Here is a 27,768-nt window from a genome sequence, read left to right as displayed (position 1 = left end):
ACTATATATATATATATATATATATATATATATATATATATATATAATAGGTAGGCTCAGCAGAAAGACCGTAGTGCAAAGATAAAGTGTCACATGATTATCTACTAAATAGTGAATTCAGCATCAACTTCACCAAGATGAAGTTCTTATCTACCTAAGATACGTGTTACTTTATGTCCCTACTAGAATCCGAGCTCAAATGACTCAAACCAACAAAATGTCCAAGCAAAGAATCATGTGCACCATGAGGCTGGGTTATAAAGGGTAATTTACAAATAAAATACCCCATTATAACAATGGACTTTATCTTTATGTATTTATTATATATTACCCCCTCAGACCGATTTTGGAAAAGGACATTAACCGTTGTTTGGTGTTTTTCCTTTATTTATCTAAAACAAATGACATGATAAATTACTTGTGTTTATGTGTGTAAGACTTGTGTTTCAGCCCATGCCATTGCTGCACAAGGTTGCAACATTGTAGATAAATTCAACCACCGACACCTGTCTGCTCTCACATTCTTGTATTCTGCAAATTTTGGGTGGGACCGGTGGGACACAATAAATAAAGCTTAACCAGTTTATTTGTTTTATTGCACAGTCAAGACATAACAATAACGGCATCACGCCGCTCAAGTAGCTTTTGCGAACATCGCTCAAAACATTTGGAGTTGGGAACTGCTTTCTGTAGAAGCTGCTGCATCCCGTCCTCATAGTAAATTGCCAGAAGCGCCGACACTTCCTCATCATTCCACCGCTCCGGTGTTGTAGTACGTGTGGTCATAACTGCTTTAAAGTACAAAAAAACTACTCGCTCAGGTGTGGATGTGGTTTTGTAGCGAGGAAAAAAATGACTGCCTAACAAAAAAAAATTCTGAGTCTAACGGGGCGTGGTTTGCAATTCGCCCAGCCAATANAAACATCCCTCTGTACACACACACACACACACACACACACACACACACACACACACACACACACACACACACACACGACATTTATGGAGCAATACAACTGCAATATGATGTGTGACGAGTTATAGACGTCTATCCAAGTTGCCATCTGCTGCCTAGGTTACAAGATCTATGACCTTCACACTGGACTAAACAAACACATTGATCCTTTATGCTGTTTTAAGGCAATCAAAGAGCACAATAAACCAGATAAGTAGCTCTGACTGTCATCAAATTGACTGGGCTGCAAACTTTGGATGGTAATGAAAAGTATTGTCACGTTTAAACTGATCGTCTTACTCAAACGTTTGTCCAAAAACCAGGTAGCAACAAATCATTCAGAGAAAAATAATTGTACTATATGTAACATTTCCCCTCTGCTCTTCTCCCTGTACACCAACAGCTGCACCTCCAGTCACCAGTCTGTCAAGCTCCTGAAGTTCAGACGACACCACCCTCATCGGACTCATCTCTGGTGGGGACGAGTCCGCCTACAGGTTGGAGATGGACCATCTGGTGACCTGGTGTGGGGAAAACCACCTGTATACCACTCTGTGTGACTCCCCAGTAACCGCTGTGGAGTCTTTCCGCTTCCTGGGCACCATCATCGCCCAGGACCTCGAATGGGAGCAGAACATCTGCTCCCTCATCAAAAAAGTGCAGCAGAGGATGTTCTTCCTGAGGCAGCTGAAGAAATTCAACCTGCCAAAGACGATGGTAAACTTCTACACCTNTACTCAGTGCCGGGAACTCTTTCGGCCATTTTCAGTCCCTGCTAGAGAGGTGGTACGAACCTAGTGATAAAAGAGTGCCAATTTATATTCTATTTCTATTGGCTGGGCGAATTGCAAACCACGCCCCAATAGAAATAGAATATAAATTGGCACTCTTTTATCACTAGGTTCGTACCACCTCTCTAGCAGGGACTGAAAATGGCCGAAAGAGTTCCCGGCACTGAGTAGTCCCGACGGTGTGAACGCGACATTATTGGTACTAACGGAACTAAAGAACTAAAGTGCAGCTATTGTGTACCCTTCAGCCATTACCAGATTAATTGACCCCCCCCCCCACACACACACACACACACACACACACACACACACACACACACACACACACACACACACACACACACACACACCATTGTTAGCAATCAAGTGCATAATCACAGGGAGAATGTAGTGTTAGTATTTCTCCTCTTGCCTTTAGCTATTCATAATTTCAGATGTTTTAGTTGTAAGACAAGTGTTGGTGATATAGACCGTAGAGATATATCTGCCTTTGCTTCAATATTATTGAACTAGATGTTTCCTGGGATGTTAAAGTGTCAACATTTTTTTTTGAGTAACTCAACATCACTGTCTCGTTCACACAGTTATGTTCCAGATTTAAAGACAAACTGGCTTCAGCTTCCTTCTGCGCAGTGATACAGTATAGGTGTAGTTTGGTAGAAAGAAAATAGTTCCTACATGAAAGTGCTCACAACAAGGCCTGTGGATTATCTTGAGTAGCCGGGTTATGATTTCAGATTTGTATTTAACCCTTTTAAAACCACAAGCCTAATGCCACATGATTTCATTACATTCTAAATAGGCCAGACACTTTAAAGACAATATTGCCAACACTCATCAACTCCCACCAAAACAATCTAGATTGAAAAAACAGTACAAATTAGAGGCCTTTTCTGTTTGATTTGGAATCATCTTGCCTTTTAAATACATTAGTCATCAGGCTCATCTGATCCTCAAAGTGATTAGGTTGAATTGTCATCAATAGGGTCATTTAAAGTGATTGTTATTATCATTACAAATGACAACACAACAACTTATGATCTTAGTCTTTTATTATCCTGGTGGTACTTCTAATCGGGTTGAATGTCCCTCGTCTATAAGGCATTTTGTTATATATATATATATATATTATATCACCATATACATTATGTGACTGATGTGAAAGGCTACATACATTATTTGGTCATTTATGTAAATAGATGAACATTGAAATCAACACAAATGAGTAACCTCCCATATTCAGAAAAATGTTTCATGTGAAATATAAACAGTGGGCCATACAGTGGAAATTATATTTTTTGGGATAGTTAATAAAACGTTACTCTTTCTAGTATTTAAGTCCACACTAAATGCACCACAAAGTACAATCAGGGAGTTTGATATTGCATTAAAGAAATGCTCCCTTTTAGATTGTTCAGCACTCTGCATGTGTCTCTAACAAGAATGAACATGTCCTTCTTTTTGCTACATAGATGACACTTAAGCTTTAGAAATCAGCCTTTTCCCCTTTTTTGTTTGTCAAGGTGTGAGCATATTTGAGTAAGTTGTGTAGTTAAAAGATGGACTCTGGCCTGGAATAACTACCTGAATTAGGGGTGCACCTACACCATTTTTTGCTGATTGAGTCGAGTACCTGGGTTGTCTACATATATTCTTCTGTATTTTGTAGAAAAACTGCCTCTGTTGGACCATTCAAATGAAACCCATCGGTCTTGTGTTGTAATTCACATGTCCCTCGTCGTCTTTGAGCTCTGTGCTGGTACTCAGGCCTTGTACTGGTATCCTGTTGTCTGGTATAGGTGTACCTCTAACCTGAATATATCAAACTGCAGCAAGTTCCTCTAAAGTGGTACTAGTTGTTTTGACCAATGTACTTTCATTTCAAGCCAAAAGAATGTAACAGCCCTTTCAAATTTTTACAAATTAATATTATTCAGCTGGTTTAAGAAACCGCTACCATGTTGAGTTAATCCTTTTGGCCATGATTCCGTTTTTTTTAAGTACCCAAAGGACAATAGCACTCTTGCACAATTTATGTTCTGTATAAAATGAGGTATGTTTCTCTTTTGTTAGTGCATATTAATGTAACAGTGCAAAAACCAATTACAACGACTATTTGTTCAATGACCACCTTGTCAAAACACACATTTTACAGCATTTACCCCACCATCACTTTTACAAGGCATACAATAAAAACCACTTTGAGACATTGAACACACAATATCCTTCTGATCAAATCGTCTTAGGGACTAGGGTGAAACAAACACATTACAACAAAATATCAAATTCTGATAGTAATGATGAGGGCTAGCAAGCTAATGCACAGTAGTAAATCTAAAATAATTAAAATGGGTGGCATGTATCACTTCACACTATTTTCACTCATACAAACACCGGCAAGAATAAAACTTCCCATATTATTTTAAACGACACCAAGTGAAGTTATTAAATATTCACCCAAGAATGTTTAATCAGCATGTTCACTTGATGTGCCGAGATATAAATGAGGTGAAATTCTGAAAAGACGGACAAAAAAAGAAGCAATGTTGCCAAACACTTCCTCGCTGCCTTCTTGCATTCACCTTATTATATGTGTAATTATTTTAAGCTCAATGAAAACAATAAACAGCTAAGGAGTCGATGTTAAATATATATAATCAACAATGTTTCTTTACCCTGTCCAAGGTCTTTGTTTCTTTCAGGTAGTCAAAAATTACACAAGAGGAGCAGCTTTATTCATTTCTTTAGTGTAAAAGTCAACGAGAGTCTTAAATAATATAGTGTCCTTCATATTTAAAATAGTTGTGCGTTTACATACGCAGAAATTAAGGTTGTGATTTAGGAAGTGATTATAGGCCGAGGAACTGTGCCAATACATAAAAGACACTGGAGGATATGTCCCTACACAAAAGGCCTGAGAGTATTTTTGATGTGAAAAAATGCATGGATTGTCTTGTTCTGGAAATCTACCTGTTTCCTTTTGTCCTATAAAATGTGTTGAAATGTTGTAAGGCGTTTAATTATTTACAAAATGCGGCCTTAGGGCCAAACAAACATGGAGCTCAATCTCCAGCCGTCACATGGAGCCCACCAGAAAGGGTTTCCCACACAGTAGGTAGCCTGCTGCCTCCATGTAATTATCCTGGCCGTGAACTCGTTCTCACAGAACACAACAATGGAGACCGCTTTACAAGCACTGCAAAAACTGTCTCCCTCAGTCTGTAACAGAAGGCTAGAGTCAAGGCATCCACTTGGAATGTATAGATAGAAAAGTCTCTCAGGAGGCAGTCCCATGGTACAATAATGGCACAAACCACCAGCTAGATTCATTATAAGAATGCATTAGGTCAATATGTACATCACGTGTTTGTGCGCTGCAGTGAAATGCACACAAGTAAAAAGTCCATACTACAGAATTCAGAGTATATCGTATGCCCCCAGGAAAACTTAGTTTGTAAAAGAAACCTAATGTTCAACAATTAACTGATTAATGTATCCCTCTTTGAATTTGACATTTGAGAACCTTTACCCAGAATGGGGCTAAAAAAATACATTGAATGTACACTGGTGGAGAACGGTAAAGGAAATGTCCATTTGAGAAAACAGCAGCATGACACAAGTCAGGTCCCCTACTTTGTAACTGGAGTTTGAACTTGAGTTGTAAATCTGTAATATTAAATATTAAATGAACTTTCCATGTCAAGAAGATTACATGCAAATAACTATGTTTTGCAGTATTTCTTTTTAAGCGTGACTGCAGAGGAACTTCTAAACACAGGGGATTATGATAGTGCCTGCAAACAAACAAACAAACAAACAAACACACACACACACACACACACACACACACACACACACACACACACACACACACACACACACACACACACACACACACACACACACACACACACACACACACACACACACACACACACACACTTCAGCTCTTCAGGAAACTGCAAGGGACTGTGGGTAAGAAACAGGCCTTTGAGAACTACCACACAATCTAAACTTTGTGCAATCTAATACAAATCTAATCTTCCAAAAGAAAGTTGGGTCTCTCACAGAAACAACTTAAACCAGAAACGTTCTTTTCAGTTTGACTGCCTCAACATACATTTGGTAAAATAAAATCACAACATAAAAGGAAAGACAAATCCTTTTCTGAACTTTTACGGCGTAAAAAGATTTGTCTAATTCCAAACCTAAACTTCAGCGTCAGCGATGTTCAGTAAATGTGTTTACCACAAGTCAACTGTACATACAATACACACAAAACAAACACACTCACGTTCAGAATAAAACATTGCCATACTCTGGTAAGGCAAATCTGAACAGAGCAAACTGTGATGAGTTTTGTTGCGTAGCTACAGAGTCTGGCAGCTATCTGGCATTAATGAACCCTTCGGTACATAGTGTTAACAGAGGGGACACAAATAGTGTTACACCAAATTCCTACAGGCAATATTATGAGCAAATCCATCTCAGCTTCCAGAAAAATAAAAAGTATCTTACACAGATACATAAATAAAAATTGAATCTTGGCATCAACTTAAAAAACGCATTTTGTAAAGATTGATACGTACAAAAAAGCTTATAAGCTGCAGCAATGACACATGAGTGAAATGATTGAACTTTTTGGGAAAAGTAAAATGGAGAGAAGGTGACATTTTGTCTCTTCAGATTATGTCTTTTGCTATAAAATATACCACCCCGAATAAACTTGACCCCACATCACAAATATAGTGCACTGTGCTACTTGTAACAAAGTTTGGCCGACTGTATGAAAGGTAAGGGGTAGTTGTAGTGTCCCTTCCTCTGGTGTCCAGGTTCCACTGAGGATAGAGGATAGCAGGCACCAGTGGTGTGGGAACAGCAAATCCTCTGTTAGTCTCTACGCATCTCTCCTCATAACGTCTCCTTCCCTTGTTTGTCCAAGTGTCCAGTACATGGAGAGACAAATGCAGTCCCCTTTCTCCCATAAAAGCAAATGCACTAAACTCACACTCATACAGACAGACTGTATGTTACAAAATCATACATTTGTCTTTATCCTTGGATTCTTTCTTGGCTTTGCGCTCCACATTAGAGGTCTGTTTTCCCGGGCTGGGTGTGGCTCCTGCTGCTGCTGCCGCCGTCCCAGTGCCGGCTGCTGCTCCTCCTCCAGGTCCTCCTCCTGCTCCTGCTCCTGCTCCTGCTCCTGCTCCTCCTGCTCCTCCTGCTCCTCCTGCTGCTCCTCCTCCTGCTCCTCCTCTGTCCACCTCCTCTCCCTCGGCCGGATCTGGCTGGTCCTGCTGCGAAAACAGGATTGAAGGGCAGAAGGGTATAAATTCATAGGTATGAGCATGTTTCATGCAAAGCTACTTATAGTGTTCTGAACTGGAATTAAGTGATAAGGCAAATATTAAGGTCTTGGTTAGAAAATATGAAGAATTGTACAGGCTTTGAAAAAAAAAGAATACTTTGAGATATGTTTATGCAGAAATCTAGAAAAACTATCAATCTTTCTTTAAGTTCACATGAAGTTGGGAAACATTTCCCAACTTTATGTTTAAATAGCATACATTTTAAGATATAGTATTACCTTTTAAGGTGTTAAAATATATATATTTATTTTAATTTAATTTTGTATATGTCAATGACAGGCATCTATGTGAAAAATAAGTACGAAGAAAAGTAGGAATTAAGTGAAGGAAAGGGGAAGTAAGGGATTTAGCTAAGAAATATGCATATTTGTTAGAAAAAAGTGTTATATAATTTATTATTGTTGTTACCAAAAATCAAGAGGTACTTAAAGGAGTGCCACATTGTCGTTTACATAAATAATTGAATCATTATAGTATATCTTACATATCTGTAAGGAGGTGTAATAACTGATATAAAGGCAGTCTGAGGGGCGACGCCTGTGTCTGGACCTCACAGTGAAAGGAGGCTGCGTTACAAGAAAAAATAATACCATTATCTCTTTTGAAATGAAATTCCTCTTTTATAGCTCAAACTCTCTGATTTAGACATCCATCTGTTTCCAAAAGCCCTCTGAGCTACATTAGAGACCTCCTCCCCTCCCCCCCACCTGTGCCTCTGCCGCCGCCTGCTCCTGCTCCTGGTAGTACTGGGAGGCGCGCCGGTCCTCCTCTTCCTGGAGCTTTTTTGCCAGCTCGAGGTCACTGATGCCCTCGGGCAGCTGGTCCCACTGCACATCCTGGCACTGCTGCTCCTGCTGCAGCGACAGCGCCATCAGATAGTCCTGACACACACACACATACACACACACACAAGCACACAGAGAGTAAGACTTGATAATTTATGAGCAAAAGTGTCAATGTGATGCCTAAACTGTGCTGTGATTATGCAGCAGCTGTAATTCCTCAGCCTACAATACCAACAGACCAATCCACGACACTATTGCTTTCCTAATAATAGAGTCATTAGTGTTAGTCCATTAATTTGTATTTGCTGTACCATCTTTATTCTACTCTTTGTATTAATTGGTTTAAAATGTCCTTTATCCTGCTTCTATCCATGGTATTAAACTCAGTATCTTATATTATTTCATGTACTCTGTCCCTGACAAAGACCCAATTTCCCCCTGAGATCATTACACCTTTTCTGCAACCTAATGGAATTGATTATGAGTGCAGAACATTGCCTGCATGGATTTCTTTTCACCAACCCCATCTCGGAGAAAAGGAGTGGGCCTGAAAATAGCAACGAAAATAAAAAGTAATAGCCCCCATGCTCGTGGAGGTCTGTGTGTGTGGGAGCGAAGGCAGACAATTTATCAGCGTTTTGAGCGCTGTGGCCGACCAATGAGCAGACAGCTGTGAAAGCAGCCGGGAGACATAAACCCAATGCATTATGGTCCAATTTGGTGACTATGTGCTACAGCAAATCATGGATGAGAACAGAGGTAGGCGCGTGCGGGAGCCATCTATTATTAAGGAACCTCCCTGTTTTAGTTTCAGCCTGGGATGGTGCACAGTAGATCTTTTTGTACATGGCTTCCCAAAATCTCTGTTATGTGTTTCTTTATTTCTGGCTCTCCTTTCCTCCAGTGTTTTTTATAAATGTTTGTAGAGAAGTACAGTGACCTTACTGGTCTTGTATTCTGTCTCATGGTGTAAAAAACCACGTTGTGATTATACATCAATCCTGGTTTTGGAGTGGATCATTTCTGGTTCGTCTAGTCTTGCCTGCATCAGTGCTCAGACCTGGTCTATCTGATCCTGCTGGCCTCGGTACACAGTCTCTGGGTTCGACGGAGGCCGCAACCGGAACTCAGAGTCACAGAAGTTTCCGTCTCCGTCAACGTTGTGCAGACTCTCCCAGACGACCTTCTCCTCCGTCAGGAAGCCTTGGTCTGTGACTAGGAGGTACAGCTGGCCCTGGGAAACAAGCAGGCGTGCATTACATACAAACATCCAATCAGTATCACAGCGCACGCAGACATGCAAGACTGCATGGTTACTCCTGTTCCAGGGACATTGACAGGACATTTTCTGTGATGATCTAGCTAGCATGATGCACAAGGGTCTAATACACTAATATACACTAATATGTTTCTCCCTATTGAAGTCTTATTTAAAAGACAGCGCAGACTATGGCTGGACATTATCAATGAAATCATCTCTAAAATGCTAATAGATTATGAGAAATTTGTCATAGAATATTGCAAACATACCTGCAGATGAACGGCACTTTACTTTATTGTGAATCTGCTACCCCAAAGGTTAATTTAAACATAACAATGCAGCATTGCATCACACATTTGAAGCTATTGCGCATACCTTAACCCTTTGCAGGAAAAATCAGCTAGCAAGAACATAAACTTAACAAAAAGGACTAAACTAAACAAAACACTATTAGACTGCCTATAGAAAAAAGGAGATTTGTTTTAACCCTCATTTCCATCTGTGTCCTATGACCTAACATATGGCCAGATGTTTTCAAGGTTTTCGACTGAAAGAAGCATAACGTGCGTAAGCACAAACAATCTTTATGTGGTTGTTTATCATAAATTATTGTAACTGTGTGTACATGTAAAAGTGCAGCTCAGTGATTGCAAAATAACTCGGGCTGCTGAGTGATACACACAGCTATGCTTACTTTGGCTACACTGGAGTACTATTCAAAATTAAGTAAGCAGGCTCCACTTCCCATCCTGCAGACAATAGGAAAGGTCTGTCCGAGCGGCAGCGATATAGTAATCCAGCTGTGGGCAGGCGCCTAAAGGGTCGTAGTGATTGGTGTAATATTGTACACGTGTAATACATAAACACCAAGCTTTCATCAGTTTTTAGAACATGTTATAGCAGGACTTGTGTGAACAGTACAGCAAAATATCAAGGAGCTTTAGGCAAATGGAAAAACAAACAGAGAGAATAGAGTGCTTCCAACGGTAGAGGGCAAGACTTGATAGTAAGTTATTTATCTTCATCTACTGTAAATTACTAGTTGCATTTATTACAATTCAGTTAAATATTACCAAAAGACTCCCCTATAAAAATCAACTATTCATCAAATAATATAAGAAAGCACCAGAATGATTTCTTACTGAATAGCCTGCAGAACAATATTTCATTAAAGCAAGTTCATTATGTTGAGTTTACGGACAAAATAAAGGACATTCCATTTAAGATTTTAAAGGTAGTTTTGCTGATATCTATATGAACATGAACAGTTATCAGAAAGAAATCTTTACCTTTAAGAGGATTCTTTCAGAATACCCATTTGAGTAATACAGAGAAAACACAGTAAATGTCCGTTTAAAGTAAAGGACCTCAAGCTGCTTGTCACTGAATGGGGGGGACAGTTAATAAAACAACCTCTTTTAAGTTGCCGCAATTTCTAAAGTAAGCTCCAAACTGGAGTCTCAATCTGAGTATACCTACACTTAAGGTGAAGGTATAATTTACAGGGTTCACCTTGTATTTGATCATGGTGCTGAAGTGGTTATTCCTGAAGAAGACACAGAGCTCTCCCTCCTGTACGGTGGATGTGAGCTCACATAAGCCGTGGTACGTAAGCTGAGTGGCTGTGCTGCTCAGAAACTGCTCTGCCACGATGCCTGGGGCAAGAGGAGGGGAAGAGGAACCAAAGAGGAGACAAAGAAGGAGAGATTGAAATTGTGATTGATGAGCAAATGCAGAAACATGGACTTAAGATCAGTGTCAGTTGAATACTTTATCTTATCTTGCTTTTAATCCGTATATTTCACAGAATATACTGACTGATTTACGATTCACTTAAAAATGAGTGATATAATGTCAATGTTGATTTCATTTGGATGAGCTTCACCTGTTAAAAATCTACTTACAAAGTAACATAGCTTTTTTATGTTGCATTATTAGCCCACAGACCAGTGGATGAGTCAATTGCGTTACATTGCAGTGATTCTTACTCATTCATGGGTCGCTATTTGGAAACCCCGCTGTAATGTGTGTTGTAGCTATTTGAACACAGACTTTGTGCTGCTGGAAATGGTCACGGTTGCTATAGTGAACTCAATATAGGCTGAGAGGCAGATGGTGAGGGATCTGTAAGATAGAGCGGCATTAAGCAAATCCCCGGGAAATCAGGCAGTCAAACAAACGCTCCAGCCGAGAATAACTTTTAGAGGCTGGTAGAAAAGAAACTTGTATTAAAGTACATTAAAGCATGACAACTAAAGTCGTTTTTTAAGAGTAGAGTTTTATATGAGTGGAAACTTCTCCCACAAATTGGTCATTTACATATTGAAGAATAAAAAACAGCAAATTCTAGATCCAATTAAATAAATGGGCCTGTCTACTACTTGTCCTTGCAAGCTGAAGTGTGTTACATTGTAACATTATAGTGCCAAGGCACACAGGGGATAGGCTCGTGAGCATACCACTAGATAAAGGAGAATAATTGGTTATTCCCCACAAGTTAAGGGGTCTTTTTTCGATACTGATGTAGTTTTTCTGTTGTAAAACATGTTATCCATTTACTTAAATGAATAACTGCTATGCTCCTCTTTTACATTGTTTGGTCAATGTGAAGGTTTCACCCAAGAATTCAAGGCAACAATGGGATAGCAATGGATATTAAAATGATACCTTTGTAGTTAAAGAAGAAAATTCCTCTATTCAAGTAGTGATGAGCAGCATATATGTCACTTACAATAAGCCCTAATTGTACATTTCTAAGCTACAAATCCAGAAATATTATTGAAAGGAGTAAAGTACCAGGTCCGTATCACACTCGGCTCAAAGCTGTCATGTGTTGATGTTGCAGCAGACCAGCTCACTCAGGAAGCTCAGTGTTGAATGAGCAAATATTTTCAGTGGAGGCATTACCAACAGCTGGTAAGAAAAGTGTGAGCTGTGGAAGTTATTTAGTGAAAGGACACATGTATGTCCTGGTTTGCTTTTGGCTTGCCCTGGACAGTAAACACATATCATTTAATGAAGTTACACTGCTGTTTATGTTTTTTCCAGTAACAAGTTCTACTTGCGATGCTCGATATGGATGAAACAAAGATAGTATAATTAAAAGAACGAAGATTTTTTTAAATCAAAAATGTATTTTTCCTTAGAAGCTAATTTTCACTTTTAAAATGTCCCCAAAATGCATGATTTAGTTTTGTTTTCTCCACCACCAAGTGCCCAGGGAGGGAGAGGAGCTGAGGGTGACAGGAAGGAGTCAGGCAGGTCAGACAGCAGAGGGGGAGAGGAGAGAGAGGAGAGCACTCACCTTCCCCTGCCAGCTCACTGTTGTCTGACTGTTTGCAGGATATTATCTTCTCTACCAGCTGGTTGTAGCTGCAGTTTCCCACTGCCTTGACAATGTCCTGCATCTGCAAACAAAAACAGCAAAAACTGTGGGAAAGAACACTCACCAAGCTTTGAAGCTGATTTAATGAAAGCCACAATCAAATTATACAAAATGTAGAACAGAGAGAAACGTTGTAGTGAAATGAGGTTCATACTGAAACTAGTATCACTTTGTAAACTTGATCCCTCTTCATGTTTACCATCTTTATCTAGGGTTGTGTGAACGATATCATTGAAGCGGTCTGCTTCCAAGAGAACTCTGAACGCATAAAGGACATACCACAGAAGTTTGACTCAGTACAGTTTATATGACATTAATAATTCCTCTTATGTGTAAACCTACCTGGCAATAAACCTGTTTCTGATTCTGATATTCATTCAAACGCTAAAATCTTTAAATGTGGGAAATGTCAGGCCCTGATTGCCTGTATGGTTTTCCAAAAATAATTTGGTAACCATTGGCAGTTAACTCAGCAAAATGTGTGGCCCCACTCTTCTACAGCATGGTATTCATACCATATGGTGCATGACGTCAGGTTTTCATCCTGCTTTCTATCTTTATTTATAAGCCACTCTACAGAAGATTAATAAGGCACATTGAGGTTCACTGAAGTTCAGTCAGGTAAGTTCATGTATCACTGATAAATCAGGATGAGCAAAGATTTCAGAGAGTTTCCTGTCTGCGTGTATTACTTCATTATCACCCCTCTTGGTTTGTTTGTCATAAATTAGGGTTAGTACAAAACAGACAATAACTAGTGTGAGAACGACCTGAGAAAAACGTCAAGAACTGGCCGGTAGAATATTTTAATACTTGGAAATGAATTCTAAGGACACGTGTTGAGGATAGAAAGGCAAGCAATAAAAGAAGATTGTTTCTGGGAGGTAAAGAGAGGCAGCAGTGAAGTCCATCTCACCTGGGGGTCAACCAGCCAGCCGTGGTACAGAGGGATGTCGAGCAGATCAAACACAATGCATTCTGGGGTGTACTCGAAGACCTGCACCCCTGTGAACTTCACGTTCACATCCAGACCCGTCTGCAGCTTGTGCAACACCGCCATGGCATCACTCATGTTCTAGGAAATAAGGAGATCAGATGCTATGTTAGGAAATGTGTGATAACAATGCAGCAAAGTGCATAAATACTGTATACAATGTACTAACAAATATCTTTAATAAAACGTTTGTATTTTATATTTTTATATTAAACAAGCTGTGCCTTGTCCAGCTGTTGCATGTGCCTTTGTGTGTCTCATTATTACTGTTTGTCTGCACACAGTCAGTGTAGCTGGATGGATTTTTCTAAACTTACGAGAAGCCATTAGCTGACATTTATTCCTGTACACTACAAAAAAACAGTTTCCACACATTTGTGCCTCAAATTTGTTTTATCAAGTAGTTCTGCTTTACACTTTCCTGTGACTCAGTTGAGAGTTTTCATATTTACAGCACTTATTCGTTTTCGCTCTGCTTACTGTCAATCATCCCACGACCACAGGAGGAAATGGAAGTCGCTGCCAGGAAATCATTTGATAATATATTTCTGAGTGAGCACTCAGACTCATTGTTGAGAGACATTTGATATTTCCCTTTGGTAATATTACCAAGGGGTGGACAAAATATCAGGAACACTCGACAATATAGTGCATTCCATTAACCCTGTGTTTTTTTGGGGCATTTTTTTACTTTAGCCCTTTAACAGCCAGCGCCACCATTTGGTAGAGCACATTTTGTGTCTTGATATCTTGTTGAAAAAATAATTAAAAAGTTTTTAACTCCATCTGATTCAGCCAGCTCTACCATTTGGTTGACATGTTATGCACAAAACAACCTCTAGATGTCACTGTGGTTCGAACAGAATGCCCTTCAGCTAGCTTCCACTGAGAAAGTTGGCATGCTAAAAATCACTGCTGACGAAATCACTCTTTTTGGTCACCTTTCATGCATGGCATTCAGCGCAAAGTTGCACATAGATAAGCAAGTTAGTCCAACACAGGATATAGACATTTGCTGTTGGGCCAGTGGTTTCTTGTTAGGCCAATTCAGCATACAGTAAGATGAGCAAGTCTTTTTTTTATTAGGAAAAACACTTAACATTACTTTTTTTCATTTTTAGAATTATAATTTATTATCTTTTATATGTATCTGGTTGTATATATTGCTCATTTTCCATAAAAGAAAAAAATGCAATTCAGTTTGTGTTTTATTTGAGTTTGATGCATACAAATACTGTACTGTATATGATGATTGTTGAAAATGCACTTTTACCATCAAAGGCCAGCTCGACCAGTTGGTAGAGGCTCATAAAAACAAAACTGTGTTTGCAAAAAATGCAAACAAATAATTTTTTCGATAGATTTTTTCTTGGTCTGGTAGTTAAAGGGTTAAAGACGTAACAGAGAGAAGACGAAAAAGGACGATATGCATCTCAATGTTAAAATCAATATATGAATAAACATAAATGTGGGATTTTATTTATTTTGCGTAAATAATAGCTTTAGCATCAAAGTATGTTTTAAATTCTGAAAAAGCCTAAAAGGGCTGCTTTGACTACATGTTCAGCAACTTGTACTCTTTCCCACACAGCTGCCCCTAATATGTTATATTTTCAGTACAGAGATGATTCCCTTTTTCAAAGATGCATTAACACTGATTGCATTACTTTGTTTGTATGTCCACAAAAACCAATGCCTACTGTTTAATATTTCTCAAGGCTCAAACAGTGCATCACAGAATGATTCAACATTATAACAAGCCACCACAGAGATCATCCAACAGCTTTGATCTCACTGACACCTCTTGTGTTGGCCATAATTAGTTTCAGTTTAACTTTATTAATCATAGTAGGTTAATACAGGGTCAACAGTACAATGACATGTATTAGAGGAGAGAATGGGTCAGCTCAGCAATTTAAAGCACGTGTCATAATATAAAGATAAAAAAGAAAGCTTGACCTTAGAAAACCTTTTCAACAACTTTATATGGCTTCGACATCGTTGTGTGTTTTTGTCCAGATGATGGGAGATGACTCACTGTAGCAGAAGGCATGCATTGACGTCACTTTTTCACATGATACCAGCCCCCTTCATAATGAACAGACTCAGCCCTGATACTAGGAGGAAAACAATAATTCTTTTAAAAAACAAAGGCCTTCAAAGTCTGTAAAGCCCCATGCAGTGTGCGAGACAGTGGGCGGCCTGTGGACACTGAAATGTACACAGAAATCAAGCTGATGTATATAAAGTATGCAGCGTCACAGGGAAGTAACGTTACACAAAACTAAGCCTCAAGGCCTTGAGATGCCAGGGGCATTCACGGAGTAGAACACAGAACCCAAAAGAGCTGCTCTGGGTATATTTCAGCAAAAACATCATGTTAAAGTCAGACCCCCGGACCTATCTTAAAGCAGCAGTCTGGTCAAAATGGTAAAAGCTTGTCGGTTTCACACAGACCCTGAGAAAGTATCGCTTCACCTTGCCTGACTTCTGTTTTGCCTTCAGCAGTGAGTATGAACTCAAAATCAGTTCAGCCAATTCCACAACAGCTTTTTACCACCTTTTAATACCAGCGTTTTATACATGTTTTACAATTAGGAGGACATAATTGCAGATGCTTGTTGTTGCTATTGTGACTTCCCTAAAATATAATCCAATTATCAGATATATCCTACTTCAGGTTTTTCTTTTTTAAAGCAGCTTTTAAAGTCCTCGAGAAGAACAATAGCTTCACTAATTGCAGGGTGTTTAATAGTTTTATAAAACAAATCTCAGTTCTTTTCCGTTTTAATTGGATTTCACCTGGTGTGGCCCAAACAGAGCTGAGAAATATACCCTTTTTGGTTCTCACACTGATTAGAAAATATCAGAGCTGTGTTTTGTGAGATGGAAGAATCAGAACTAGTGTTTGACTTTTAAATTATATTTTGTTATCACTACTATTAGAGAAAAAGGTTTTGAAAGCTTCCAAAAATATACAAATGTAGAGAGAAATTATTATAATTCACTGACTGAACGATTGAAGAGAACCATTTCCAATATGACCACCATCCAATCGCTTACTGTAAAAGATGCACCCTAGAGACTTTATATACACATAACACCATATATATGCCATATATATCTATAGATATATGATTCACGTGTGCATCCACACACCTGAGAACCAAACAGAGCTCAGGGCAATGTTTCCCAGCTGGCTCCAAACCTCTGCTGCCATTACAGTCTGGGATCAAGTTAAGCCTTGCAGCTGAGCCCTTCAACTCTGTTGTGTTTGTGTTGCGAGTGATTTCCTCTCATTCTTCCAACAATAAATGACTAGTGACAGCAGAAATACAAGTCAAATGAGCCAAAAGCCAAGCCAATTAGTTTAAAGATACCACAACAATAAACCCTCGATAACAAACAGAAGATTCAACCACCTAACAGTATGGCTAGATCAGAATCAGAATCAGAAACAGGTTTATTGCCAGGTAGGTTCGCACATACTAGTTATTTGACTTCATGTCATGGTGCATACATAAAATATAAAAAACAAGAAATCTAATATAAAACAAAACATATTTTATACCGTAATAAAATACAGTTAAATAGCAATACAAATTCAATAAAGCAGTAATTTACATGGAAATAGAATGCTATGAATGAATTTAAGAATATAAACTATGAAATGTGAAATAAGATTAATGTAATGCATATAGTCTATGATGTGGCAGAGGTAAAGTGTCAGTGGGGGGGCCGGGCCTTGTTTAAGAGGCCGGTAGCGGAGGGGAAGAAACTGTTGAGGTGGCGAGAGGTTTTGGTCCCGATGGAGCGCAGCCTCCTGCCAGAGGGGAGGTTCTCAAAACAGAAAACAGAAATGATTTTATTNNNNTGGTCCTGATGGAGAGAGGTTCTGGTCCTGATGGAGCGCAGCGTCCTGCCAGAGGGGAGGGGGGTGAACAGTTTGTGTCCAGGGTGGGAGGGGTCGGCCACTATCTTCCCGCCTCAGGGTTCTGGAAGAGTGCAGGTTGTGGAGGGATGGCAGATTGCAACCGATCACCTTCTCTGCAGAGGATGACACGCTGCAGCCTGCCCTTATCCTTGGCTGTGGCTGCAGCGTACCAGATGGTGATGGAGGAGAGGATGGACTCGATGATGGAGGTGTAGAAGTTTACCATCGTCTTTGGCAGGTTGAATTTCTTCAGCTGCCTCAGGAAGAACATCCTCTGCTCCCATTTGAGGTCCTGGGCGATGATGATGCCCAGGAAGCGGAAAGACTCCACAGCAGAGTCACACAGAGTGATGACGGTGGTGGGGCTGCGTTCTTCCTAAAGTCCACAACCATCTCCACTGTCTTGAGAGCGTTGAGCTCCAGGTGGTTTTCTCCACACCAGGTCGCCAGATGGTCCATCTCCCACCTGTAGGCAGACTCGTCCCCACCAGCGATGAGTCCGATGAGGGTGGTGTCGTCTGAACTTCAGGAGCTTGACAGACTGGTGACTGGAGGTGCAGCTTTTGGTGCAAAGGGAGAAGACCAGAGGGGAGAGAGCGCAGCCTTGAGGGGAACCGATGCTGATGGTCCGGGGGTCAGAGACGTGTTTCCCCAGCCTCACGTGCTGCTTCCTGTCAGACAGGAAGTCTGTGATCCACCTGCAGGTGGAGTCGGGCACGTGCAGCTGGGAGAGCTTGTCTTGCAGCAGAGCCGGGATGATGATGTTGAAGGCAGAGCTGAAGTCCACGNAAGAAAGGAGGCCGGATGGCGAGAATTTGTCCGGGCCGGGGGGTGGCGAGAGGTTTGGTCCCGATGGAGCGCAGCCTCCTGCCAGAGGGGAGGGGGGTGAACAGTTTGTGTCCAGGGTGGGAGGGGTTGGCCACTATCTTCCCTGCCTGCTCAGGGTCCTGGAGGCATGCAGGTCGTGGAAGGATGGCAGATTGCAGCCGATCACCTTCTCTGCAGAGCGGATGACAAGCTGTAGCCTGCCCTTATCCTTGGCTGTGGCTGCGGCGTACCAGATGGTGATGGAGGAGGTGAGGATGGACTCCATGATGGAGGTGTAGAAGTTCACCATCATCGTCTTTGGCAGGTTGAATTTCTTCAGCTGCCTCAGGAAGAACATCCTCTGCTGTGCTTTTTTGATGAGGGAGCAGATGTTCTGCTCCCATTTGAGGTCCTGGGCGATGATGGTGCCCAGGAAGCGGAAAGACTTCACAGCAGTTACTGGGGAGTCACACAGAGTGATGGGGGTGGGTGAGGCTCAACGACCACTGTCTTCTAGTGTAAAGATGTTATCCTGTTTAACCATTTTTTTTATTATTTAGTCATTTTGTCTGCCATTTTATTTTATTTTTATAAATTCTTTGTACTTTTGTTTTGAAAAGTCTGAACGTTTTTTGTATAGCTTTAAAATAAATATTATGTCAAGTTATAAAAGTGTTTATTTAAAAACACTTGTTAAGTTTTTATCTGGTCTAAATTAAAACAGTGAAACACGGTTGACAGCACTCCACATCCTTTTGTTTATTTGACACGTGACAATGTTAAAATATTCTGAACAGCATAATATTTGTTTCACTACAACATCGAACAGCTCTTTTTTATTATTTTAAATGTGAATATTTATTTTACATGATGTATTGCAATAATTTTAAGGTTTTTCTAGTATGAAGTCTCAAATCCCAAAAAGCAAACAGATTCAAAGGCTTCTGAATAAATACTTTATAACCTGTTTCTTGTCCACTGAAGAGTATAATTGCTGTCAAATCATAAAATAAAATGATTTTTTTAAAGTAATAGTTATAGTGAGGGTGAGCTACTGCAGCTTTGGTGCGGAGAGCTGAGGTGAAAAGCCTTCAGCGGGCCATCTGATGATCTCAGTGTGTGGATTAGGGCGTTTATGAGCGGCAGTGATGGCAGGATTAGCAGGGCTGTGTAATGGACAACAGCTCTTCACTTTAGGGCAGAGGAATCTAACAGCAGATGAGCGCTTGGCGATGATTATCAAAGCATCACTGGCATTCATCTGTGCGTGTGTTGGATGCAGTTCCACAGTAACGTTAGCGATGGCCTTTCTGCATAGTTACTTTCCCTCTTCTGCTTAGGTTTGAATTCAATAAATGTACCTAAAAACCTAAAATGTACCTAAAAACTAAATCCAAACAGATGGTATTAACTGGTAGTTGACAGAATATGACATTACAGTACCAAGATAAAGGAGTTTGTTCCTACAAAGCTTTCCTTTCTTTAGTCATAATGGATGTTTGGCCGTTAAGAAACATGCCACGCTTTTTAGGGGATGTTAAACACAACATATCCATTAACCTCATATCAATCCCTGCAGGACAAAAGTAAATGATATCATAACACCACAACCCATCAGTGGGAGCTGTAAATAATAAAAATGGTTTACTAGGCTGTAATGTCCCATAATGTGGGCCATACTTTTATGAAGCCTGGCACATATCCGCAGCTGTCACTGCTCTACTTTTCTGTTGGATGCATCATCAAGCTAATACAAAGTTTCTAGCATTTGTCAGGCCACATTCACACATAAAGAGGACAGAACACTTCTCATCATAAATTGATTATAGGATTCATAAAACGATACATGCTTGTGCACTGGAGCTTGTAATGGATTGCATTAAATTGTAAACGTGTACCCATCAAACTGATAACCCTGTGCAAAGCATATTTTCTGATTATATAATTAGATAGATCCTGCTTGAATTAAATATGTATCCAACATCACAACCTGTATAACTGACAGCCCAGTCTCTCCCATCCACCTATGAGCTTTTATGGTTCTTGCTTTGTCTCTGACATCACCATCAGTATTTGCTCATCATGTTTCCATATCACCTAATGTCAATTTGAGGTATATTCCTATTCAGAGGACCCATCATTCGATTGCCAGGGAGCTTACTAAACAGATTGGTTGGAAAAAAGTGCATCGTTCATCATCAAAGCGGCTAGGGTTAGGGACATACGCAACTATGCTTTTTAACTCCCACGTTTGCATTTTATCTGCTTTACTCAGAACCAAAAGAAAAAGGGTCATTTAGGAACAAGGGCCAGAACTTTTAAAGACACAAAAAAGGCTTCTCAAACATGATAACCCATTGCCTTCAACAGTCATATGGATGAATTGACTTGTGAAAGAGGCTTCACTCTCACTTCCACTGCTCCTTCGAGTAAATATTTAACAATAGCTAAAAGAGCCACCGTGCCAATGCTACTTTAATCCTCATACTCTCCTGTGGCAGATGATGTTTTTAAGCGGAATTTATAAATAGAACTACGCCTGTTATGAACTCCTACTGCTCTTTTCAAAGACAGGGTAGCTTGAGTTGTATTTTCTAACAATCCAATAAGCAATGAAAGCTCTCCAAGATATAAAGAGGAGGACACCTTTTGTTTAACATGCACATAAACACATTTCAGACTTTCTCTCTTAGATCTCAAAGAGCTTCCCACTTTGGTGGTGCACACATGAAGCACACGGACATGAGGACAGCCTCGGTAAAGAGCTCTCAGGCCAGTAACTAGAATTAGACTGCCATAATAACTATGCAACACAAACTCATACCACTCCCTTACTTTAACTGTGCATGCTGAGGCCACCACTGATTTATTGAAGAGGTTGTATTTCTGCTCAACTTAAATTTAGAAAGAGCGTTGCAGGGAGCTTCTATGAGGAGACTGCACATTATTTTTGCTCCTCTTTGAATGAGGGGCAAGTGTGGCTTCAAATTATTCACAGATGTGCTGGTGCTCTGCCACGCAAGAGGAGGAGAGGCCGGGCCTCCCACACTGCACTCGGCAGGCAGTGGAGACGGGAGGAAGCTGGGTAGCTGGAGCTCCATCTCCAAGTGCCTCTCATGGTGAGTTTTTCACACACACACACACACACACACACACACACACACACACACACACACACACACACACACACACACACACACACACACACACACACACACACACACACACACACGGGATGAACTCAGCCATGCCTCTCTAAGCATTTATAATCTGACACTCCTGACCCCCTTCTGAGACATATTATCTTATGTAACGTATAGAGTAATGGAAAAAAGCTAAGCTTCAGTTTCATCTGGCTTGTCATCACCTCGATGCTTATTTCCATATTATGAAACACCGCTGAGGCAAATGATACCTTAATGCAAATGTACAAAACCGGCTTTAGTGTAAGCATGCACATCAGAGCAAAGTGTGCACCTCACTTTGTGTACTGTGGTGAAAATACATCAAGCGGAGGTATATTTTGAGTGTGTCGATGAGAAGTGAGAGCTCTTGAACTCACAAACACTGGCTTCAGCACAGAGGAAGAGAGAGTGTGTTCGTGCCCAAAGCCCTGTTCTCCTTAGGTACCACGAACAGTCAGCAGATTACTGATGCACACACATAAGCAGAAACACATGTCTGTTTAATAATAATTCATCAGTGATTAAGCAGGCCTTACCTGCTCATAGTTTAGCCGCTGAGCCTCTGATATCTCTTTAGGCTTGGTTTCCAGAATGTAGTCTCCTGCAGAGGGACAGAGGGAAAGAGATGATGACAGAGCGAAACAACCATGACTGATTATCGCGATAGCTTTTTATATCAAGCATTTGTATAGAAAAAGACAGATGGTTTCAGATGTTTCGAAAAGCCATTGGGAGCGTTTAGCACTGGCCAGCTGTTCTACCAAGTGGAGGCTGTACCGAACATGCAGCATCAGTAGAGTCTCTGTCCTCTGTGGCGTCACCTGAGATCTCTGTAGCTCTCAGCGCTACAAACAAAATGTTTCATATGAACACAGAACACCAAATCTAGACTTTACTCTACATCAGGCGTATGTGGTTCTTTTGAGGGCAGACCATTACACAGCTGAGCAGGACAACTCAAGCCACATGTTTATTTTGTTGTAGTTTGCCTCTCTCTTAAACAGTTTGAGCTTATTAAGGCAGAACATGAATCAGAATGTTCTCAAAATCCAGAAATTGAACTCAGACAATTGCTAACAAACATCAGGTAGGATTTTCTACGGGGTGGCATTGGAAAGGGATTCCCTATATTTTTTCTTTGTCTTTCTTTTTTCTTTTTGTATTATTGTCTATATAATTTGTATCTGTGTATATAANTGTAGTTTGCCTCTCTCTTAAACAGTTTGAGCTTATTAAGGCAGAACATGAATCAGAATGTTCTCAAAATCCAGAAATTGTGAAATGTTATGAAAAAAAATTTATGAATGTATTTGATGTGGATAAATTGTTATGCTATAATATAAATAATATATATAATATGAACTCAGACAATTGCTAACAAACATCAGGTAGGATTTTCTACGGGGTGGCATGGGAAAGGGATTCCCTATATTTTTTCTTTGTCTTTCTTTTTTCTTTTTGTATTATTGTCTATATAATTTGTATCTGTGTATATAAGTCCCTCTGTGAGGGCAATAAAAAAGAACAATAAAAAGTTGGTCACAAAAAAAAATCATGATTATTTTAAAGTATTTTTAATAGAAACTAGGATAATGATTTAAAAATGATCATTCCCTGCAACATCATATCCGTAAAAAAAAAAGTGATTACATTTTCTTTTGAAATATTTCAGACTTATTGCTTGTACATTTTTTTTTTGTTCCTTGTGTTATTAGAAACCTTTTCTGTAAATCACATTGATATAATGGCTAAGGAAGCCATGCAATTATATTTTTGTTATTGCTGCAAAAGCTTAAATGCAGTCCTTACTTTTTAAACTCATGCATAAGTGTTTTACAAAACGCTTCACAGAGACTCGTGTATTTATTGGGAACTGGCAAGAGAGCCACGCTGCACTGTCAACACATACTTCATCTGAGTATTACTCAGAGGAATGCCATGGACCTCTTGTCATCAACAGCTATACTGAGTAAAAACAGCTACACATGGAGAAAAAACACTTTTGTTGTTTTGCACAAGCAAATAGAATGAATGGCGTGGATTAAGTGGGAAAAACAGCCTGTATTTGTATTGGAATTTGTGCTTAATAATTGTAATGAGTGTCCTAGAATCGCACGATGATTTCTTCATGTGAATGCAAACGGATACACCAACCAGGTTCATAGACTATGTCAAACGTGTGAACTATCAAGGCTTTTGGAATGAACAACAGAATAATTGCAGTTTTAAAAAACAGTATCACTTTACATTACAACTCAGTTATAAGTTGGTAATAGTGGGCTAATACTGTATTTTGATCGTAAAGAGGCAAAGGCAAAAATACCAGTTTGTATTTTTTTGAAATTCAATCATTTTTTCCAGCAGGGGGCCAGCTAGCGGAGTGGATTTACTCCAGCATGTGGACGGCAGGGAAAGCCCCTCGCTGCTCTGTATTCACTTGAACTGTGGACTCACTGAACTCTGATTCTCCACTAATATCTGTGTTTGTCTGCCCCAATGCGTCTGGATCACTGGCCATGCTACGTTGCATACTGTTGACGAGGACCACCACACGCTTTAAACTACACTTCACCTACCCTCACTCCTTGTGTCTGTGTGTTTTGACAATTGCTGCTAAGGTTAGAAGTATCTAGCAGCCCCTGGACGTGATAAGATATTCATGTTGTGTGCTGTTATTGAATGCAAGCACAAGGTGTCCACCCAAATAAGCACTTTTGGAGATTACACATAGTGCTTTTTTAGTGCACTGCTGAATTCCTTCATTACTTAACTGCAATTGAATAGAGATGAGAGCACTGTTTGGACACGAACAAGTTCAAAAATCCATATCAGGGGTACACTTAAGTGTCACTTTATTATGTTTTGGACTATTGTATCGATTCTCAAAAGCATGGTTTAGATTTATAAATAATAGTTTACATGCAAAGACCAGGGTCAAACTGTGGCTCATATTGCACAATGAGTAGTAAAATGATGCTAAAGGGACAGCATGTAGCTCCAACTGTTCTGATTGCATAAAAATGTAAAAATGTTTACCCAGATTGTATGCATATGGCGATGTCTTCTTTAAACTATAACAGTTTTCTTACAATTATATTTGTAAAAAACAATGTATCGTCTTTCTTACAGAATTGCAATCTATTGAACTGAAACCCTGTATCCTTATTCATGCCAATACAGAGTCCAAGTAAGGGGAAAATCTACTATAAAATAGCTCACATACAGTTCTGGGATGTGGATTACTTTAGTCTACTCATGGCAGTGGATACTGTAGAGGAGAAGCTAGTGAAGCCCAGCTCTACCTCTAGAGAACCCCTGCAGTAATAAGACTCTCTCGACTTTGATATTCTAAAGTTATGAAGGGCAGGAGACAGCCAGAGAGAAGAGATAGCTCCTGTTTCCTTTGCAACAGCAGAAGATTTAATCGAGGGGATTCCCCTGTTCTGCTCTCTTCCTCTGTTGACTGGAATATCAATATATATATATATATATATATCTCTCTGACCTAAAGTATGCATCCGCCAGAATTTGAGAGGACGTGAAACCTAAGAATGTTTACTAGTCTGTTCGAACTCACTGCCAGCAGCTTTATTGGCTGGTATGTGCACTCATGGGCAATGCTACGTAAAAGCAGATCAACATGTTAGTATTGGAGAGAACTACTTTCTAAATGTTATCTTCTGCAAATTACAAAACAGGTTATATTACACACAGTTTGTTATTGTCAATGTGAAGCCAGAGGAAAAAAGCAGAAGAGAGCCATATTCACTGAGGTTGCCCTTTCATCAGTGATGTGGCGTCGACCTGCTCATGTTTAATACGTTTTAATAGACACTCACCAAGATACTCCATCAGTTGCTCAACAGTAATAATTTCCATCATAGGTGGCATCTTAACCTGCAACAGAGAGACATGGAAACCCACTGTTTAGGGCAGTTTAACCAGGTATTCTATCAATTACAGATGAATCGATTATTGTTTGGTCTGTAAAATGTCAGAAAATAGTGAACAATCTATATCCAATATTGTCAAACTACAATGTGATGTTTTTAAGTGTCTTGTTTTGTTTTGATTCTAAATATGTTCAGTTGTATTGGATATAAAACAAAGAAAAGCATCCCTCTTTGTATGCATAGTTATAACAATTTATAGATGTTGAAAATAGCTGACAATAGTTGATTGACTAATCATTAGTCACTTAACTGTTGCAGTTGTATCATTGTTCATTAATTCTGAACCCATGCATCAAGCAAAGCACTGAAACACAAGTGAACTAAAAAACAATACAAAACAATTTAGTATGTTTGACCCATGTGTTACAGTTTGTAACCTCATATCATTGATATACAATACTAAATGAAATAATCTTCCCAACAGAAAGTGCTGAGGGGTAGAGGAGGCACCAGGACTTAGTGTTAGGTGAAGTGTTAAATGAGTCTAAATGTACTATAGTTATGATTATATAAAACAGCTGCTGACAGAGCTTTAAAAATATATCAATTTGAATTAAGAGAGAGTCCTAGTCTCTATGCTCATCTTCTTTACCTTCCATGCAAGCAGAAGAACATTCATGATTGCCAGTAATGGACAAGGGCCGTTCTCGTTCTGGGTGATGATCGGCGTGTTCTCCTCCCTCCACTTGATCCACTTGATGTGGTATAGAGACTGTCCGGCGGCGGCCCGTTCCTTCGCACAGGCTGTCTTTGTCCCATCGGCCTCGTACTCGCCCTGCAGCGCCAGGGCCAGTCCTCGGTCCTCCAGCCCCTCGCTGTTCAGATCGGAGCTGGGGCAGGAGTTGAGGTTAGAGAAAGACTCCAGGGAATCAATGCTTCGGGACTCTCCACCGAGGCTGGGATCGGGGTCACTCCCACTCGGCAATCCCTCCGATAAGGTGTGATCACCGGGCAGCCCCGATCTGACGTGCGCCGTGATTGCGTTGTCCGTGCAAAGATGAGTCGGTTTGGCAAGTTTTATCGGTTCACTTTCTGCACGAGTCAACACTTCAGCATGCACATCTGCGCCCTCCTTAGCGGGAGGTGAGGACGGGCCGTCAGAGGTGTTGTTTACTAACTTTGAGGCACCACCCTCTTTATCTCTTGCAGCCAGCACCGAGTCATGCCCCATCCCGTTACTGATCTGATCCCCGGACCCCGACTCGCTCCTCTTCTTCTTCTTATCCTCCTGCACAGGGAGGACTTGGATCACTTCTAGCACGTCCGACTTCCCAGCACTAGAGATGACATTAACTGCGCCGGGAGCACTCACATTTGTGATGCTGTTATTACAACTAACGTTGACCAAACTACTGAGAGCAGCCTCACTATTCTTGCATTGATCAGCTGTTCCTTTTACTCCACCGACAGCCGTAACATCGCCCATCTCTCCTGCAATCGTGGCACACAGCGTGCTCCCGTCAGTGTCTCGATGCAGGCTTGCATTTTTCTCCATTTCGATTTACAGACTGTCGACCGATTTTAGCTAAATTGCAGCAGCAGCTTCAGTCCCAAAGACGCCATGACAACTCTGCGAGTGACGTCATCAGAGTGAATTGCTTTCAGGCCGAGCAAAGGGGGTGATGCGTTTGAGTGGGCCCGTATTCTTCAGTTTGTCCCTCGCGTAAAACAGGTGTGAGCCATCCCAGATATTAATGTATACTGACTTTATAACATTCCCCCCTTTTTTTGAAATGCCTTAAAACCCCAAATGACACTTGTCTTGAAGCGCATTGAAGAATAGGAATATTGAATTTGTATTATACATAGGCTATTATCATCGTTAAAAATAATACACAATTAATTGTATAAAAACATTTATTGTTTTGTTTTTATGTGTTATTTCTATTTATAAAGTTTTGTTTTTCATGTTTAATTGACTCTTTGGCTGTTGTCATAAGCAAAGTAGAGTATCAATAATTAGAGTCATTAAAAAATAATAAGTTGTATTTGTACGACCACCACCGTAAGGTGGCAAAATATAGAATATAAAATATTTGTACTTTGTACTTGTCTTTTTTGTTTGTATGGTGTATGGCTGGCTTTATCTGTAAACCGTTCAAAAGTACCACTTTTACGAGGACTCCTGAACAGAAACGCTGTGACCGTTCTCATCTTGCGTACGAGGAGCTCGCGCGTTTGTTAGACCATACAAATCTCGCGTTGTCAGATCACAGTACTACTGGCAGGACAAACGAGACTTGGAAAATATGTGGCAGCATGGATGTAGAACTCTTATTTTTATTCATCTTCCGCAGTCATTGCAGTATGTGAGACACATCGTGGTTCGAACCGTTCGAACACACATTA

The 27,768-nt window shown here is 40.1% G+C and overlaps 1 protein-coding gene across 1 annotated transcript; it reads right to left on the bottom strand.

The window, feature by feature from the left end:
• Positions 1–5,819: 5,819 nt before the first annotated feature.
• Positions 5,820–27,385, bottom strand: mindy2 (MINDY lysine 48 deubiquitinase 2). The gene is made up of 9 exons (XM_010788007.1): positions 26,012–27,385; positions 25,306–25,363; positions 22,003–22,067; positions 13,463–13,621; positions 12,466–12,568; positions 10,674–10,816; positions 8,961–9,134; positions 7,823–7,996; positions 5,820–7,043 (listed from the first exon to the last, which is right to left on the bottom strand). Exons 1-9 carry the CDS (start codon positions 26,912–26,914, stop codon positions 6,777–6,779), a joined length of 2,046 nt encoding a protein of 681 aa, XP_010786309.1. The 5' UTR covers positions 26,915–27,385; the 3' UTR covers positions 5,820–6,776.
• Positions 27,386–27,768: the final 383 nt, after the last annotated feature.

The sequence above is a fragment of the Notothenia coriiceps genome, unplaced genomic scaffold (assembly GCF_000735185.1).
Source record: "Notothenia coriiceps isolate Sejong01 unplaced genomic scaffold, NC01 NC01_scaffold00031495, whole genome shotgun sequence".
Classification (NCBI taxonomy): Eukaryota; Metazoa; Chordata; class Actinopteri; order Perciformes; family Nototheniidae; genus Notothenia; species Notothenia coriiceps.
Note: the sequence above shows the minus strand (reverse complement) of the source record. Positions and strands in the feature narration are given on the sequence as shown.

Bases quoted from the DNA above. Each gene is read 5' to 3' on its own strand.
- mindy2 (XM_010788007.1), bottom strand. From the start codon at position 26,914: ATGGAGAAAAATGCAAGCCTGCATCGAGACACTGACGGGAGCACGCTG. The intron at 25,364-26,011 runs GTAAAGAAGATG...TCTCTGTTGCAG, and splicing joins TTCTTCTGCTTGCATGGAAG to GTTAAGATGCCACCTATGAT. The intron at 22,068-25,305 runs GTGAGTGTCTAT...GTCCCTCTGCAG, and splicing joins GCAACTGATGGAGTATCTTG to GAGACTACATTCTGGAAACC.